Source organism: Hyperolius riggenbachi, chromosome 8 (genome assembly GCF_040937935.1).
Source record: "Hyperolius riggenbachi isolate aHypRig1 chromosome 8, aHypRig1.pri, whole genome shotgun sequence".
Taxonomy (NCBI): Eukaryota; Metazoa; Chordata; class Amphibia; order Anura; family Hyperoliidae; genus Hyperolius; species Hyperolius riggenbachi.
The window spans coordinates 65,364,581-65,383,652 of record NC_090653.1 but is presented as its reverse complement, the minus strand read 5'-3'; the positions used below and the strand labels follow the sequence as shown (position 1 = coordinate 65,383,652).

The 19,072-nt window shown below is 43.9% G+C and overlaps 1 protein-coding gene across 10 annotated transcripts in view; it reads left to right on the top strand.

Annotated features, from left to right (window-relative positions):
* RYR1 (ryanodine receptor 1) overlaps nt 1-19,072 on the top strand; it is a 375,187-nt gene that overhangs the window by 151,278 nt on the left and 204,837 nt on the right. For all 10 annotated transcript variants that reach the window (XM_068250552.1, XM_068250553.1, XM_068250548.1 and 7 more), the window contains 9 exons: nt 768-927; nt 2,076-2,223; nt 4,182-4,390; nt 7,440-7,614; nt 9,263-9,471; nt 11,093-11,454; nt 11,543-11,672; nt 14,608-14,768; nt 17,295-17,460. In XM_068250552.1, the coding sequence (XP_068106653.1) occupies nt 768-927; nt 2,076-2,223; nt 4,182-4,390; nt 7,440-7,614; nt 9,263-9,471; nt 11,093-11,454; nt 11,543-11,672; nt 14,608-14,768; nt 17,295-17,460 (1,720 nt within the window). The remainder of the gene's footprint in view (nt 1-767; nt 928-2,075; nt 2,224-4,181; nt 4,391-7,439; nt 7,615-9,262; nt 9,472-11,092; nt 11,455-11,542; nt 11,673-14,607; nt 14,769-17,294; nt 17,461-19,072) is intronic.

Below are 19,072 nucleotides of genomic sequence, written 5' to 3'. Positions count from 1 at the left end.
AAAGCACAGGCTGTTAACAATATGTCTGCTTCCTTGGAAGCAGGAAATAGACACCCTGCAGATTTAATGCAGGATTTGTATCAAAGAAATGTTTTTCTTTAAAGAGACACTGAAGCGAAAAAAACATGATATAACGATTTGTATGTGTAGTACAGCTAAGAAAGGAGCAGAGAAATAAGTCTAATATTGTTTCTAGTACAGGTAGAGTTAAGAAACTCCAGTTGTTATCTATGCAAATAAGCCATTGAGCTCCCCAACTTTCAAAGTCACAGAGAGCTCTGTCTTCTGAAGCTTGTTATCTCAACTCACTCACTGTATTGTTTTTTCTTTTGCACAGGACAGGTCAAATGTTCACTGGCCTGCTCTGTAAAAATCATTTAGAATGCTGAGTAGTGTGTAAACTGCAAATATTAGAGAATGATGCAATGTTATAAAAACACTATATAACTGAAAATAAAAAATATGAGAATATTTTCTTTGCTTCTAGTACTTTAGTAATTATCCGCATTACACAACCAATTCATTATATCATATTTTTTCTTCCGCTTATGTGTCTCTTTAAATGTTAATATGCTGTTGCGTAACTTTTAGAGCATAGAGGAAGTTCTGAATTCAGATCCACTTTAAATTTGAAATTCATTGTGGTAATGTACAGAACCAAAATTATGAAAATGAATTACTAAATTTGTATGCACCTCTCAATGCCGTTTTATAATGTATTGCCCTATTGCACAATAAACTTTTCTTTTTTGGTATAAAAAAAAAAGGTACATGATGTCCAATGGATACAAACCAGCACCCCTTGATCTGTCCCACGTCAAGCTGACACCAGCTCAGAACACTTTGGTGGACAAACTGGCTGAAAATGGGCACAATGTGTGGGCGAGAGACAGAGTGCAGCAAGGATGGACGTACAGCATAATACAGGTACAGGACAGTAATGTGCATGCGGTCCACTACTTACAGGCAGAGATGGATTAAGATGTAAATAGGCCCTAGGCAAGGTAGTAGATTTAGTGCCCCCTCATGGATGAAATAGAGAGAGGGCAAAGAACGTGTCAGGTGGGCCTTTTGATACCCACCAGGCCCCAGTTACCTGGTGCATGATCCTGCTTTGCTTACAGGTTCCCTTCCGGGAGTTTGTTTGTAGGCTTAACCCTGTGTTATACATGGTGAAACTTTTAGAAATGATTCCCTTCGGAGAACTCTGGTTTTGGAAAATAGTATAAACAATGTTTTTTGGTTGTTTTCAGTGCCCTTTGGATGTGTTTTAAACTGCTTATTATAACAGTTTATTCAATACTGTAACCTGTAACAACAAGATTATGTAATAATGTATAATGAATATATGAAAACCACCTTGTATGTATAAAATATTGTAACTGGTTATTTGTAAGTAGGGGACTGTCTGTATATTGAAATGTAGATATATTTAAAGCCATATTCCATAATCCCTCATCTAACCTATTGACTGGGGCGTTGATAACCCCAAAGATCAGTGGCACGTGCCACAGATCTATTCTGGAGTGCCCCAGATGTCCCCCAGGCAGCGGGTGGCAGTACTCATCTCTGGCCGCTTGATCTCCAGATTCTCCAGACATGTTCTCTTCCGAGCTTTTCCCCTTAGTGACGGAGAATGAATCAGATGCTAGAGTTTCTAGTGTCTGATTCTCGGATGCGAGAGGGAGAATGGCCAGCTGCAGAGGATCTCTTCACACTTGGAGAGCGGATTGAAGAGATGAGTAGTTCCTCCCACTTTGCTTTTTGTATTAATGGAAAGAGGGCTTCATCCAACATTTTGCTGGGCAGGCCTACTTAGACCACTGTTTAGTTCATGTAAATTTGGCTCCACCTATGTCCACACCCACATTCTAGTGTGTGGTCACACCCATTTTTCATCTGGAGCACCCAAAAGTGCCCCAAATCTCTTAGGATCCTGGCAACACCCCTGCCTAATAATGTGTTGAACTATCCTGAAAAGGTAATGTAAAAACAAGAACAGGAGGTAGTGTAATGTAAATAACAATACTTGTCTTGTTCAGAACTTACTGATATATAAATCTAATTTGCCCCAGGACATCAAGAATAGGCGAAACCCTCGTCTGGTGCCATACAGTCTGCTGGATGAAAAGACCAAGAAAACCAACAGGGACAGCCTGTGTGAAGCTGTGCGCACGCTCATTGGATATGGCTATAACATCGAGCCACCTGACCAGGAAAGCTGTGAGTGCAGCAGGGGTTGCAGTCACCTATAAGGTCTACGAGACACGTGTTATTCTAGTCAAACTCAATGAGCTATCAGAAGTAACCTGGGGAGTAGAGAGGTTTAAAGTGGGATTACACTCAAAATTAAATTTTCGTCCTTATCATTAAAGAGACTCTGTACTGAAAAAAACATCCCCTGGGGGATACTTACCTTGGGAGGGGAAGCCTTAGGCTCCCAATGAGGCTTAACTCTCCCCTGTAGCTGCAGGCAATCCACGCTGGCTCCCCTGAAGTCTCCCGCAATCCTGACAAGGCTTGATATATTTACCCTCCCTGGCTCCAACGGGTGACGCAGTATCGGCTCTCAGCACAAAAATAGCCGATCTCTGTCGGGTCCGCTCTACTGCACAGGATACTTGCTCCAGCGCAGTAGAGCGGCCCGACAGCGATCTGCTATTTCCGCCTATCTCCGAGTGGAGAGCCGATCCTGCGCTGGAGCCGGTAAGGTAAATATTTACATCCCTGCTGTTCGTAGGGGCACAGCGAGTCCGCTGTGGGACAGAGGAGGACGGGGGAAGCCTCAATAGGATCCGGAGGTGAGTACCCCCCAGGGGAACTTTTTTTAGTTACAGGTTTTCTTTAAACATAGCAAAAATATATATGAATCATATGCGACTACTCTGATGTCATTTCAGTTCATATTACACCTCACTGAAGCGAACGGATATTATTGCCTGCTGCAGGACACATTATTAGATTGTCTCCTAATTAAGTAATTGGTGAGCAAATAAAGGAGAGAAAGTTATCTGCTTCCCATCTGGATACAGCAGGAGCATTTCTATCTTGTTTACACACAGTGGCGGCTCCAGCCTAAACTTTTTGGGGTGACACAAAGGGGGCATGATGGCTGCCTGGTGGGGCCCGTTTGGGTGATCAAAATCGATGTTTGTATGTTGAGCTTTAGATATTTTTTGCCTAACTCATGTGATAAAATTTAGGCCAACCAGTTCAGCAAAGGAAATTAACTTTCTACTGAATTACCACCAGTGTGATGAACAGATTTTTGGGTACACATCCTGAATGGCAGCACAGTACATTAGTTAGCAGTGTCCAGCAGCTGTTTTGGGATGTTTTGCCGCGTAATGTGCACATCTTATATGCATTGTGAATGAACCCTTAAAGGACGTCCAAGGTGAAAATAAATTATTGAGAAAAACAATTGTATCTATCCTTCTTCTCTTAAAAATGACTTTTTAGATATCCCCCAGTATTATTTTATATTTACATCTAGTTTTTATGTTTTTACTGTTTCCTTGTCTCTGCTCAATGACACCTTCACTGAAGTATGCCAGAGCTCAAATCTATGAATTATTGACCCTTTTTATCTCGTTCCTGCTCTCAGAAGCCATTTACTGGCAGGAAAGTATTTTATGGCTATAATGACTTATTAGTGAGGGTTAGGCTATAGTCTGACCCATGGGCGTAGCCATCACCCCTGCGACCGCTGCCATCGCAGGGGGACCCAGAGGCTTTGGGGGCCCTTCTTCCTCCTTCTCCCCAACCGCAAGTGCAGCCAATTAGCAAAAAGAAGAAAAAAAAAAACCCTGTTTGCTAACATAAACCGTGTGCAGGAGTGTGTGTAATGTTTTCCTGCTTCCTCGCTGCTGCCATTCACCGGATCCTGATCACGTGACCTGCATGGGGTTTGCAGACCAAGGGGGCCTCATGCTATCATTTTTGCAGGCCCTGTTAAGTCTTGTTATGTCTCTGGTCTGACCCAGTCCCGACCCGTACAGAAACTGCCACTTGCATACCTGATGTTTAACTATTTCAGGCAGAGAAAGAAAAAAAAGGAACACAGCCTAGTTATTTGTGTGCTTGGCATTGTACATACACATGTCTATCTTATCATGTCACATGTCACCTCTGTGGTCCTTTAACACTAAAACTGATCTCCATCTGTTCCTGTTCTGCAGCTGGCCAGGCTGGAATCGTCAAACCTCGAGCTGAGAGAATGCGCATATTCCGTGCTGAGAAATCCTATGCAGTGAAATCAGGGAAGTGGTACTTTGAATTTGAAGCGGTCACAACAGGGGAGATGAGAGTGGGCTGGGCTCGGCCTGATGTGAGACCAGATGTGGAGCTGGGAGCAGATGAACTGGCCTATGTTTTTAATGGCTGCAGGGTAAGGATATGCATGTTACACTTGCATTTGTCTTTTTTAAAAGGCCAATGCACTTAATACTGCAGCTAATTACAAATATCAGTATGCGAATGGTGGTGTATTTAATTCACCTTTGTTATTGTGTTAAATACAGTGAGGGGTGTGTCTGTTATAGACACCACTTCTCCTGCAATCAGTGCATGGAATGAAGAGCTAACCCAGCTAGAGATGACTCGAACTTCAGATTTTGGGTTCGCGGACCGTGGACGCGAACTTCCGCAAAAGTCTGTGAAGGCCACCGCAATAGACTTCAATGGGCAGGCGAACTTTAAAAACTGCAAACACTGTTTCTGGCCACAAAAGTGATGGAAAAGATGTTTCAAGGGGTCTAACACCTGAATGGGGGCATGAATGAGTGGGATACATGCCAAAGGTCCTTGGGAAAATTAAGGATTTGACACAGAGCAGGATTATAATCCCTAAAAGGTAGAAATCATATTGCATTCCTAAATTGGAGGCATAAAGTGCTTTAAAACATCTTGCGTGTGTATACATGGATCAGGTAGTGTAAGTAGTGTACTGCTTCACACTGGCAGACCAAACTCACTATTTAACGCACCACAGCCGCAAAGTTTTTTTATATTTGTGTGCTGCTTTTGTTAATGTGTGCATGCATACCATTGGTGTTTGTGTTTTGCAATCAGGTGCCTTCGCAAAGCAATTGTCCCTAGTTGGGTGTTGGGCTTCCCACGACTCAGTTTCTTTTGGCAGAGGTTGCAGATGGCATTGCTGGTATCAGAGGCACACAAACAAAAAAAATGCCACACTGGTGATCTTTGGAATGTCGGTAGTCGGGTAGTGGCAACAGCAAGCGTTGAAGGGAGTGTTGGCTGGATGGCCCCAAGTGTATCACTAAATGCATCATTTGTGAATAACTCCTCTGACACATCAAGTGGAGCAGCTGGGTTGCTAGTGGTAAAGGTGTTAAGTTTTTGTGTGAAACCAGAAGCTGAGCAGGAGGAGGACGGTGCGTCAAGGAGGTTCTGTGCAGAAGCTGTAGAAGATGTGGTGTGCTGTTTAAGGCAGTCAACCACGTCCTCAGAATCTTGGGGGTTGATTGTATGTGCCTTCTGAGCACTGTACTTTGGTCGAGGGCCGCACGAAATCACGCCAGCACGACCTCGAAAATACCTGCGAGGTGGCCTGCCTCTGCCTGTTATTTTTCCCATATTTGGGGGTATGCAGTACTACTAACAATATTCAATAGTGGTAGACCGTGTGTGTAATCACAAAGAGGAACGCATTCAGTGTCAAATACAGTGTGTGTGTGTGTGTGTGTGTGTGTGTGTGTGTGTGTGTGTGTGTGTGTGTGTGTGTGTGTGTGTGTGTGTGTGTGTGTGTGTGCGCATCACTGCACTGTGTACTTTAACGCACACAGAGAGGTATCCACTGGTCTAATACAGTGTGCTGTCACACAAATACAGTGGAAAGATATGCACTAGTCTAATACAGTGTGCAGTCACACAGATGCAGTGGAAATATATGCACTGCTTAAAATATAGTGTGCAGTCACACAGATGCAGTGGAAAGATATGCACTGCTCTAATACAGTGTGCTGTCACACAGATCCAGTGGAAAGATATGCACTGCTCTAATACAGTGTGCAGTCACACAGATGCAGTGGAAGGATATGTACTGTACCACTTGTTTAATACAGTGTGCTGTCAGACAGCGGGACTACAAATACCAAGCAGGCAGCAACTGTCTGTGGGCTTGATCTATGCAGTGTCACCCTCAAAGAGAGCTATGCTTTAGTAAGTTAAAACACACAAATAGAGTGGGAAGAAATGCACTGATCTAATACAGTGTGTCAGCAAGCAGGGGCACAGCTGCAACAGGGCTGTATCTATGCAGTGTCAGTGTCAAAAAAAAACATATGAAGAACATTAGCCCTCAAAATAGCTGTTTTGGGGTGCTTTCAGCAACAAATTTCAGCGAGGAGCAAGCTAACAAGAGCCCAACTATCGCTTTCCCTATCTCTCCAGCAACCTCTCCCTTCTCTCACTATAGCAGCAGCAGACAGTGTAATTCTTAACAAAAAAATTATACAAGCCATGAGCAGGAATATTCAGCATTTGCTGGCAAATAACTATGTCACTGGATGGGCAGTAAGGTCATAAGTCAAGCTATTACATAGAGACATTTCCCAACTCAAACATCACCTCACCAAAGTCACTGTATTTTTTAGCAGTGTGTTATTGAATAAAGCTCAACCACTGAGCAAGAGTTGCCCTCACTGCTTCTGTTGATAATTCTGCCAAAAGGAGACTTCAACAGCAGTAACAACACAAAAGCAGCTTTTACATAAACGCTAATAGACATTACTTGTGGAAGCTAACAGGTAAGTGCCACCCATTGAGGTGTTCGTGCGGAGGATGTGTGTCACCCCACTTCCTGTGACAAATGCTTGCAGCTTCTTGCTACAGCCCATCCATGGGAGCAGCTAACAGGTGGTTGATGGGGAGCTGTCCACTGCTGAGTGAAAGAGCCCTTGTAAAGGAACTAGCTCTGCTCCTTGTGAAGGTAACGCACTCTTTGCAACAGTTTTTTTTTTCCATTTATTTGGTGCCTATATAGTTTTGTCATTAGCTGTCCCTTATCTGTATATTTTTGGGGTGTGTGAGAAAACCAGAGGACCCGGAGGAAACCCACGCAGACATGGAGAGAACATACAAACTCCGTGCAGATAGTGCCCAGGTTGGCCCAAATTATAACCGTGGGACCCAGCGCTGACGGCAAGCCTGACATTCATTTCACTACCGTGCCACAACGGTGTAGAAACTATATCCCTCTTCCGTGTGCAGCTGCCATTTGCTGCCTTCATTTTACACTTTCAGCCTGGTCTACCATCTGTGACAGCACTACTTTTCTATGTCTAGTCCACCTTCTCCTGCGTCATGTGGACTTTGCAGAAATATTGCTGTTATCCAGAATGCTGAACATTCAGGATGCCCAGTGACGTGATCATATAATTTTACAAACGCCAACTCTTTTCTGTCTCTCTCTACAGGGTCAGCGCTGGCACATCGGCAGTGAACCATTTGGGCGTAACTGGCAGCCTGGAGATGTGGTCGGCTGTATGATCGACCTGACTGAAAACAACATCATGTTCACCCTGAACGGGGAAATGCTCATCAGCGACTCTGGTTCTGATGTGGCTTTTAAGGATATAGAAATCGGGGAAGGTAGGTGCAATCTTTGCATCAGGTTCTTTAAGTTGGCCAGTTGATGATAGCAAAAAGGCCAGGATTTACCTCACAGGAGCCTATAAGCACAGATGTCCTGGCACCTTCCACTCCCCCCCCCCCTCCATGAACCTACATACCCCAGCTGAACCGCACCGCAAGTGTGCTGGCTGGCCCAGCTGTCAGTTTCAGCCTTACTTTCCTTGCCCGTCATAGGTAGCTACAGGAGCAGTAGGTAGCCTTAGAGGTACCTTCAATATTAAGTAGCTAGAGGTGCCCCTGACTGAAGGGAGGTCTCTTCAGTGGAATGCTGAGAGCAGAGTGAGTAACCTCTCATTTACACTCTCATCAGGAGTCTGCATAGGGAAGGATGGAGGGAGGCGCTCAGGGAGGAAAGACAGCCGCCTTTCCATCATCAGGTGCCTGTAGGCACGTGCCTACAGTGCCTTATGGTAAATCCGGCCCTGATAGCAACATAATATGTAAAGTAAAATGAATAAATCCAAAGAGCAAGAGATGCATGGCATTCTTTTCACGTAGCTTTCATTTCCATCATAAACAAACAAGATGTAAGAGGATGAGTAGTAGAGAAAACAAAAGGCAGGGATGGGGAAGGGGAAAGGGAAGGGGAATTCAGGAAAAAAAGTGATAGTGAGGTAAAAAAAAGACTTACCTACTTTCCTTCTTCCAATACTAGAGTCACTAGTAAAATGTGGGACGGTCTTAGAGCCGGGTAATCCACAAGGCAACTTAGGCAAGTGCCTAGGTCCTGGAAAGAGTCTTGGGGTTGACTTATGGTATTCCCCACCAAATCATACCAAAAAAGCCAAGGGGCCATAAAGGATGGGCCCAAAGCTGCTTGCTTCCTAGGGCTCCATTTCCCCATCTCTGGACAGTCCAGACAGACGGGCTCTTGGCTAATGCAGGAGTGGAGTTTGGGAATCTGCTTAAAGGGTGTTTACATAAATCCTGAAGTTGAGGCCATCTGGTTGGCAAGTATGAGATAGTTTAGTGAGATGCTGAAGTGGTTATAAAGGGTTTCCTTTGTTTTCTTAGGGAGGTGAATTAAATAAGTAACAAATAAGTAAGGAATTAAAAATCCTGGACAAGGGTTATCACCTAGAGACAAATATGATTTCACTCCAGTGCATAGAGTGACTGTGTTATGTCTTCTTAAAGGGCACCTCTCATAGGCATGACTTTAAGCCAGACGACTTCCAACAAAGTCGTACTATGACCCCTCTGGAGGAGCCTCGTGCAATGGCCATGCATGTCACTTCCTCTTCCTGCTTCATTCAGTGATGCACTTCTCTAACTGAGAAGACAGGGGTGACTCGGAAGTTATAACATAGCCAAGATGACAGCCGCGATATTTAAATTGAAATCAAACAAAAACTATTTGGTGTAGAACAGCTATTCAGGCATCAAATGAAAGAGGAGAGCACAAGCTACAGAAAGGTATGAATCTTTAAGTACTTTGCAGTACTGGTCGGAGTCTTAAAAGCATACCTATGAGACGTGCTCGGAGTCCTTTTAAATATTCCCTATAATATACCTGCATCCTCTGAGAACACTTGCGGTGGGTAGCAGGCTACTTCTTTTGTGTTTATGCTGTAGGTAGAATTAAGCCTGACCACTCTTTCTCCAGGTTTTATACCTGTCTGCAGTCTTGGAATGTCCCAAGTTGGTCGACTGAACCTTGGACAGGACGTGAGCAGCCTTCGCTTTTTTACTATCTGTGGCCTCCAAGAAGGGTTTGAGCCATTTGCAATCAACATGAAGAGAGAAATCACCACCTGGTTTAGCAAGAGTCTTCCTCAGTTTGTGAATGTGCCTCCAGATCATGGCCACATTGAGGTAATGAAATTCACATGTGGTTTAAAGTGGAGCTGAACTCTTGCAGAGGACAGAAAGAAAACAGAGAATTGCTGCACCCTGTATGTATTTAGAGAGTTTTAGCCTGTCTAATTCCCCCTCAGCTATCTGAGTTCACTTTAAAGTGAAAGTTCAGCCAAGGATATTTTATCTTTCGAATGTCACCTAGACATTCTCATTTGCAGGTTTACGGCAGTTTTATAAAGCACAGTGCAGAAAGAAATACTCAAGCTACTCGTTAGCCTAGCCTGGAGGCTGTTTTTTTTCCACTGGGCTGTTATGTGCCTAAAGTAAAGTCTCAGTCAGTTTCTTACTGCCTTGTGGAGCCGAGCAAAGTCATCAAATGCCCCCCAGGACCAGACTGATACTTTCTTGCCCCCATGGCCAAACTGCATTGTACATCCCTACTTCCAAATATAGCAGCGTTCTTCTTCCATATTCTGCAGACCCCATTCCTTATGTGGAGCTCACCATGCAGAGTTACCCATTGGCTCCTTTCTTCATAGGAAGTAGACCCCTCTTTCCCTATACAGTAGTCCATCCCTTTACAAGCAGAGTCCAAGTGCAGCTGCAGGCTCATGTGCCTTAAAACCCAACCTGTGCTTTAGATTATTTAGCTTTGCTATGTTTTCTGTTTTTCTCAACTGCAGTCCTGTTTTTTAATTAATTTAATGGTGGTTGTAACAAAACCTTGTTAAATCTTGTTAATTTACTCCACATCTACACCATATTAAAGCACCCGAAATAATATGTTTAACCACTTGAGGACCAGTGATTTATACTCCCCTAGTGCCCAGGTGATTTTTTACAATTCATCACTTCACAAATTTAACGGTATATTGCTCGGTCATACAACTTAGCACCCAAATTAAATTTTATCCTCTTTTCTTCACACAAATACGGCTTTCTTTTGGTGGTATTTGATTGCTGCTGCAATTTTTACTTTTGTTTCTATTAATTAAAAAAAGCCCCTCCCTTTTTTCAGTCAGCCTGCCTCTATTCTGATGCATTGCCAGGGAGAGGGAAGCTTGTTATCTTCCCTCCCACATCCCTGCTCCTCACTGACTGGCTGAGGGAAGTTAAGTGTGACAAGAGGCTGAGAAGGGATACACCCCACCCCTCTGCAGAAGATGCTGAAATATGATCTATGCTGTGTTACAAAGCAAGCTAGATATGACAGTGCAGTTTATAGGAGAAAAAAAAAGTAAGGGAGGAAATGACAAATTACATCAGGATTGGCAGTCAGAGGCAGTAAAGATGGCAAATGCCTGAAAACAGTCTCTAGTGAGACCTCTACTGGTGCACAGTGGGAACAGTGAAGGACAAGTATTACTTCTGTTAAAGAATTATATATTTAGACTGTAGAGGGCCCCTTTAAATGAGGAATCCAGGGATGTAAACCCTGCAGCTGGGAGATGGTTCTGGGTCCTAACGCTGGAATGTTAGACCCTAGTGATTTTGATCATTTAGTAAGGTTAAGCTTACTACTGACATTCAAAGCTGATATGATGTTTTAGTGTGTTTTATTATTTAGCATGGCAATAACTTTGTTACAATGTCTCCACCTATATTACAGTTTTATCTTAAATCTCATATTCTTCAGATCTCGAGAATTGATGGAACAGTAGACAATCCTCCATGCCTCAAGGTCACCCATAAGACTTTTGGATCTCAGAACAGCAATACTGACATGCTTTTCTTCAGACTCAGCATGCCTGTGGAATTCTATGAGACATTCAAGTGTACTCCAGGGGCAACACCAATCACACGTACATTAACTATACCTGAAGATGATGTGCTAGATGTTGACATGGATTCTGACTTTGAAGTCCTGAAGAAGTCTGCTGCCCGCAAAGAAGTGGAAGCCACCAATGAAAAAGAAGTAGCTAAGGAACCTCTCAAGGAAGCACCAAATCCAGATAATGAGACAGATGGAACCACAGAAAAGCCCAAAGCAAAGCGAGGGTGAGTACTGAAAATAATGGTCAATTTTACAAAGTAGTTGTGAGTTCATAGTTCTGTTTGTTTCATCACTGAATGCTGTGTCTTGTAGATTCCTTTTCAAAGCCAAGAGACCGGCATTTATCTCTCCACCTCCCGTTGTCCCAGCCATGCCACGTTTGATGAGGGAAGTAGTGCCAGATGACCGTGATGATCCAGAAATCATCATGAACACCACAACAGTATGACTATTTAATATTGTGTATAGCTAGTCCTATTAAGTAATAATGCTAAACATACAACCACCTGCTCTGTAAAGTTCTTCTTTAATATGTAACGATCCTAGAAACATACAATTAACATAACATAGTGTCCGAGGATACACTACATTATCCACTCACACTCGCATTCAAACATATGCAAACTCTGCTTCACCAACATGGCTAATAAATAGTGAAACATTTTGTAAAAAAAAACAACTAAAACAATTCTAATTGATAATGTACAAAAAAAAAAAGGGTTAAACAAAAATGGCTGATGAGTCTGTGATGAAATGCATTGGGAGGAGCTTAGGCGTGACTTGACCAATGTGATGTGCAGAGGAGACGTCCTCTGATTTTATTAAGCGATTCATACCATTTTAAAAATGTTTCCCATTTTTTCAGGTTTTTTTTTACTACATCAAATTAAATAAGGTTTTACACTATTTTAGGCTCCTTAGTGCCCAGATAAAACTGGGTGTGCTTGCTGCTCCTAAGAGGTGTGTTGGAGACCAGCAGGAGTTAACACAGAGTTGTCTGGAGAGGAGACAACTGAGGAGATGTTGTGGAAGTCTAGAGTGTTGTGCAGTGCCAGGACTAAGGAGCAGCACTGAGGTGCCAGTGTGCATATAGCTATCTGTCAGTGTCAGAGTGGTCAGCAGTGTCTAAGGGGGAGCAAACAGGCGCCTGTATTTGGTTGATGGTGGGTGACGCTGCACGTGCTAGTGTCACTCTGGCCATGCGTGTTTGCTCAACACCAATAGTGGTGTGTTGCGCAATGATCTATCTCTGTATTGCTTTGAGGGTATCCACGGCGGACACAGAGTGGGAGGTGGCAGTGAGCAGAAAGTCTAGGTGGTGATAATATGCAGGTGCTGTCTTTCAGTCAAAGCAGTTATCATAAAGGGTGATCTTGCTAGCCATAACAGGAAAGTGAGGTGGGCTATTTGCACAAGGTGAAGGGGTGGTCGGGGACGGACCCGATAAAAACTATTAGTTACACTGGGGAGTGGGACCCTCTCTAGTGATGTTACAACAGTCTGCGCTATGATGTTGTCTTTGTTTGATTTTGAGGAATACAGGATTTAAAGTGAACCTGAGGTAAGAGTGATATGGAGGCTGCCATATTTATTACCTTTTAAAAAATACTAGTGGCCTTGCACATGGCAGTTTCTAGGCAAAAATGCACCCAGGGTGAGGGTCTAAACCCCCTCCCCCCACGGACCCAGGTATAGGTACATGCAGTATAGGCTGGCCAGGTATAGGTGTCCACAGTATCGGTTAGCCAAGTATAGGTCCCGCCCAGTATAGGTAGCTAGGCATAGATGCTCCAAGTATAGGTAGCTAGGCATAGGTGCTCCCAGTATAGCCAGGCATAGGTGCTTCCAGTATAGCCAGCCATAGGCTCCTTCTACCCAGGTGTCTGCCTCGACGATGGTAACAGCGCTCCCCGTGATGACATGCGGTTACGTCATCACAAGGGGCGATGTTACCAATGCAACAGACGCCTGGGAGGAAAGTGATTGAAGAAATGTGCATTGCGGAAGGTGAGTTGTAGCGCTATGCCCACCCGCTCTCCCCAGCCACTGCACACACCCCCCCCTCCCACCACCTGCCACGCCACCCGGTGCTCAGGGCAGTCGCACTGTCCACATGGCCTTGGAAATGGGCCTGACAGCCATGCTGATCTATTTCGCTGCCGTAGTGTCTGAATTACACCAGAAACAAGCAAGCAGCTAATCTTGTCAGATCTGACAATATTGTCAGAAACACCTGATCTGAAGCATGCTTGTTCAGGGACTATGGCTAAAATTTTTAGAGGGTTGCCAGGCAACTGATATTGCTTAAAAGGAAATAAATATGACAGCCTCCATATCACTCTCACCTCGGGTTCACGTTAAAGAAGGCAGGAATAAAATGATCTTATATGATCTTATATGGTCTAAAGAGGACTGATTTCCTTCTAGAGTGATACATTTTGTATAGACATTTGGGCAGCACATTCTGAACCTACTTTATCACCCCATATTGGTAAAAAGCAATGAGCCATCACAGTTCTTTTGGCCAGTTGCTTATGCATTTCAGGACGTCCACATATCTTTAGATCATATACATGGGGGGGAGTTCTATAGGGACTCGGGAGTGTGGGAGTAGAGGTATTCCTTTGGGTGAAGCCAGGCTGACATTCTAATTCCCAGTTTTAACCCAGGTATCAATTTTTACTATTGTAGGTTCCAGATCATATTGTAGTACTGTGTAGATCAGGGGTCTCAAACTCGCAGCCTGCGGGCCATTTGCGGCCCTCGATACAATATTTTGTGGCCCTCGCCGGCAAAAGCTTCCTTATAGTTCGCTTCAGTGCTCCCAAGTAATCCGCCGCATCCCCGCCGCTAAACGAGGGCTGCAGAGCCCCCAAATCGCCCGGGGGGCAATCCACCAGCATTTCCTGGAAGGGGCAGAGCTTTCAGCTTCAGCTCTGCCCCTCCTGACGTCAATTGCCGCCTCTCCCCGCCCCTCTCTGTGAAGGAAGAGTGAGAGGGGCGGGCAGAGGCGGCCATGCGCCGCGATTGTGAAATTCCTTATGCGGCCCAGCCTCATCCTGACTTTGCCTCCTGCGGCCCCCAGGTAAATTGAGTTTGAGACCCCTGGTGTAGATAGTCCATGTCAAAGCTTGGTTTCATCTATTTTATGCTCCTAGATGAAATGAAATCAAATAAGTTCATCTCCTGCGTAAGACCGTGCAAGATTGTTTGTACATTGCTTATACATGTGTCGGTTGTGCAGAAGATATCCCGCTGAATTTATCATACACTTATATTTTTCTGCTCGGGTGTTTGCACGGTTTGATTTGGCAATTTCACAGATTTTGGAGGCATCTGTTCATATCTGACCTGTATTTTTCTGTTCTTTTTCTCAGTATTATTACTCAGTGAGGATCTTTGCTGGACAGGAACCCACTGCAGTATGGATAGGATGGGTGACTCCCGATTACCATCTCTATGATATGAACTTTGACCTGGTCAAAGTCCGTAATGCCACCATCACTATGGGAGATGATAAAGGAAACATCTTCAACAGGTGAGTGGAGAGAAACAAAGGTCTGATGTGACTGAAAACAATTGTGCGATCTACAACCAGATGCCATCTAACCATACCAAAACTAGTCTGACCACAGAGCACAATGTAAACCTCTGTCAAAATGTCCCCCCCCCCCCCATTAACTATGTTATTACTCTCTGTACTGTCATATAAGGCCCCCTTAGCCTATGGACTGTGGTGGACAAGACTTAAAACATTTACATCAAGCAGCCACTTAAAGCGGAATATAACCCTGCATTTCAACTTTGCTCTAAAACATTATTTACAGTATATTATATGCAACCAGCATTTTTTTTTTTACTAGACCAGCATTGGAAGGGTTACACAGGGCTTTAAAGTTCCTGGAGATTTCTGCAGACGCATCCGAAACTCAGATAGTTACATTTTGTTTACATAAATGTATCTAAGTGTTGAATGTGACTCACTCTCTCTGACTGAGCTGGAGGACAGCCAAAGTGTGTAACATTCAACACTTAGATACATTTATGTAAACAAAATGTATCTATTTCAGCTTCGGATGCGTCTGCAGAAATCTCCAGGAACTTTAAAGCCCTGTGTAAATCTTCCAATGCTGGTTTTAAAAAAAAAAATGCTGGTTGCATATAATATACTGTAAATAATGTTTTAGAGCAAAGTTGAAATGCAGGGTTATATTCCGCTTTAAGGCGCGCTCCGTGGTCGAACCCTGGTCAAAGGCTCAAATCCCACAACAAATGCAACAGCCTTACCAGTACGCTATTCAGCTGACATATATCACTGAAGAACAGCAAAGCATTAATCTAAATTTTCCAACACACAGGGTATCACTGCTAAAACAAAGTTGTAATATGGAATCACAGTGGTGGTTAAATGAAATTTGCTCCAGGGATCTAGAGATGATAGAGAGGAGCTTCTGTTAATTGAAGAGTGGATTGCCGCATATAGTGACTGCACATGAAAGGGGAGTAGTGTAAGAAAGCTGGGTTGGGAGAGGAAAAAAGAAGTATAAAGTCCTGGCCTTATAACCGCTATTGCTTCATGTATCACTTATGTTCCTCAAGGTTCTCCACTATTCTCCAGCTTTTGTACTATCACTGGTCTCCCAAGGAAGGCTCCATTTTACTATTCTTTCATCACTGATGGCTCATCTGTTAAGTGGTTCATGCTTCCATCCCTCTCTAAAAGAACAGCTTTGGGGCTGGAAGGGGTAAGGTCAAACTTAACATTACAGGAGAAGTGGAAGTATGTACTACTATAATTATTATAGCACGTCTCCCTTTCGTTAGAAGAGAGGCGCGGTCACCCACCACTTCGACCCAGGTGGGCATCTCCTTGACAGCTTAGAAGAAGAAAGATAGCAAGGGCGCTCTAATCAGTCATCAAGGAGGAAATATCTGAGAATCATATACATATATAGCCCGCACACATATACGGGCTTTACTAGAGGGGAGCGGCCCCTGCAATCGGGTGCCAAAGCTGTGGGGGCCCCCCAACTACTAACCTTCCCTCCCTCCGATGCAGGGGACTATTCTTCAGATCAGGTGTTTTCGTAGCTATGCAGGTGTGAAGACCATGATGGGAAGATCATGATGGCCACCCACACCCACCCCTTTAGGGCTTTCCCAGTTTAGACCACACTTGAATATATACATGAAGGTAATTTAAGTCCAAATGGAGTCAAAGCTATCAAATGTATCATTTTATTCCATAAACCTAAACATTATATGATTTGGTTGAATTGTATGTGGTATCCCTTTAGTGTTTTGTGGATGGATTTTTCCAAGAAGACCTCTGGAAGGATACTGTCTAATTAGTTCTTATTTGCCTACTTGTCATAAGAATAAACTCCAGCAAATAACATTTTTTTGAATAATTGCTTAAAGGGACTCCGAGCAGTGCAAAAACTTTGGAAAGATGCATATCATTTTAAAGCTCTCTTTCTCCTCTTTCCAATGATATATAAACCGCCACCCTACGCCTTTTATTTTTTGCTATTTTTGCGATTGAAATTGCTGCAGCCGCAATTTCGATCACGAAAATAGAGAAAACGAAATGGTGTAGGGCGACAATTTAGGGGTCGTCAGAGGAGAAAGAGAGTTTTAAAATGATATCCATCTTTCCATAGTTATATTGTATTACACAGGACGACACTTTCCCCAGTGTCAGCAGCTCCATTCAGCAGAATGGAGCTGCTGACTTTAGGAAAAAGTCCCCCTGTGTAATACAATGTAACTATGGAAAGATGGATATCATTTTAAAGCTCTCTTTCTCCTCTTTCTGACGACCCCTAAATCGTCGCTGCCGTGGCAATTTCAATCGCGAAAATAGCGAAAACTAAAAGGCATAGGGCGGCGATTTATATATGATTGGAAAGAGGAGAAAGAGAGCTTTAAAATGATATGCATCTTTCCATAGTTTCTGCACTGCTCGGAGTCCCTTTAATTCTTGGCGTATGATTTTATCATTTTCCTCACTGTCTAATTTCCTTTCACTTCTCAGCATTAATAATATCCTTTCACTTCTCAGCATTAAGCGCAGCAACTGCTATATGGTTTGGGGTGGTGAATTCGGCAGCAACACTCAGCAGGCTCGTGTACGGAAGGAAGACCTTGTGATCGGTTGCTTAATTGACTTGGAAACGGGACTTATGACCTTCACGGCTAATGGGAAGGAGGTGAACACATTCTTTCAGGTATGTAGGGCATCCATTTCCCCCTGCAGTGTGTGTGGTTATTGCAACATCATTTTCTTTTTAGGAATTCGTGCAGGTACCCGAGATTTCGGGTTGCACTTCTGATCCATGTTATTGGTGAATGCTGCAAATTCTTGCCTTGTCAACTTTAGCAACCTCCTTACTGGTCTATATATTGCACTACCGAATAAATTGTACTAGGTAAACAAACACTGGAGCACTTTGCCTCTAGGGGCCTAACCACATATGTACATAATGTATACACGGAGATATACAGAGGCGTATCTAGGGAAAATAGTGCCTATGGCAAGCACTGAAATTGCGCCCCTCCATAACACCAGATAACACACTCTTTAACTTACCTGGGGCCTCCGCAATCTCGTAGTTTCCTCACTGACCTACTGGTCTTCATCCTTGGTCCGCCGTGGCCCAGTAAGGTGTGTGACTTAGCTAGGTCATGCAATACTAACCCATGCACTAGCCTGGCGGCATGCCTACTTGATTGCACTCCTGTTGCTGGGAGCATTCTGCACCCGTACATAGCGCTTTACAGGGGTGCAATCAAAGTGCCTCGCCACCAAGCCAACACATGCGCAGTAGGGTATACAGTTTACAGGGCCACACAGCAAATTAAGGATGGCGACTGGGAGAGCGAGAGAACTACAAGACTTCAGGGCGTGGATTCTGGCGGAAGCCCCAGGTAAGTAAAATACATCACGTGAACAATTATTTTCAACTGCAAGGAACCTTAGGACACACACATTTATAATTTCCATACTACAGCAGGCTCATGCTTACTCACATTTCAGTAGTTCTTACAAACTTCCATCCATTCTACAGCAATCCACTGCAGTGCTTACCCAAAGAATTTCATTTCTGGGAAAATCCCAGAAGAACTTATTGGAAAGCAGTGGCCTGTGGAAGAATGGATGGAAATAGTAAGAATTAAAATGTGGGAAAGCCTGGGCCTGCTATAGCATGGAAATTGTAACTGAAATAAAATGTGGGACTGAGGGAAAGTAGTGGCCAGTAGGGATGTAGGCCAACCATTTACTACTTCCGGGTTGCTATGACCCAGAGTAGTACGGCTGCGCTGGGCTGGCAGTGCGCGTCTTTGATTGTGCGCCTATTGCCGGGCACTCTCTGCGCATGAGCATGACATCACGCACATGCGCAGAAAGTGCCCGGCAACAGGCGCACAATCAAAGACGCGCACCGCCGGCCCAGCGCAGCCGTACTACTCCAGGTCATAGCAACCGGGAAGTAGTACAGGGTGAGGGGTTCGCCGGCGAATGGTTCCCGAACCGTTCGCCGACATCTCTAGTGGCCAGCAGCTGCTGTTGCACTGCAGAACATATTTTATAATAATGGGTTATTACAGTTCATCTCTACCTTATAGTTTGATTTCTAACTTAGCTTCAGCTCTGAGATGAAATAGTAAGCTGTCCTGGATTTATAAGGGCCAGTCCAGTAGCCCCAGTGGAAAAGAAATTAGACACTAAAGAGTTAAACGTACTGCTGTGGATGCAAACAGTCTTAGCACACAGTGTGGTGAAACAAATTAACTCTGTGTGCAATAAAAGTTTTGAATGACTGTGAGTGGGTGTTAAGT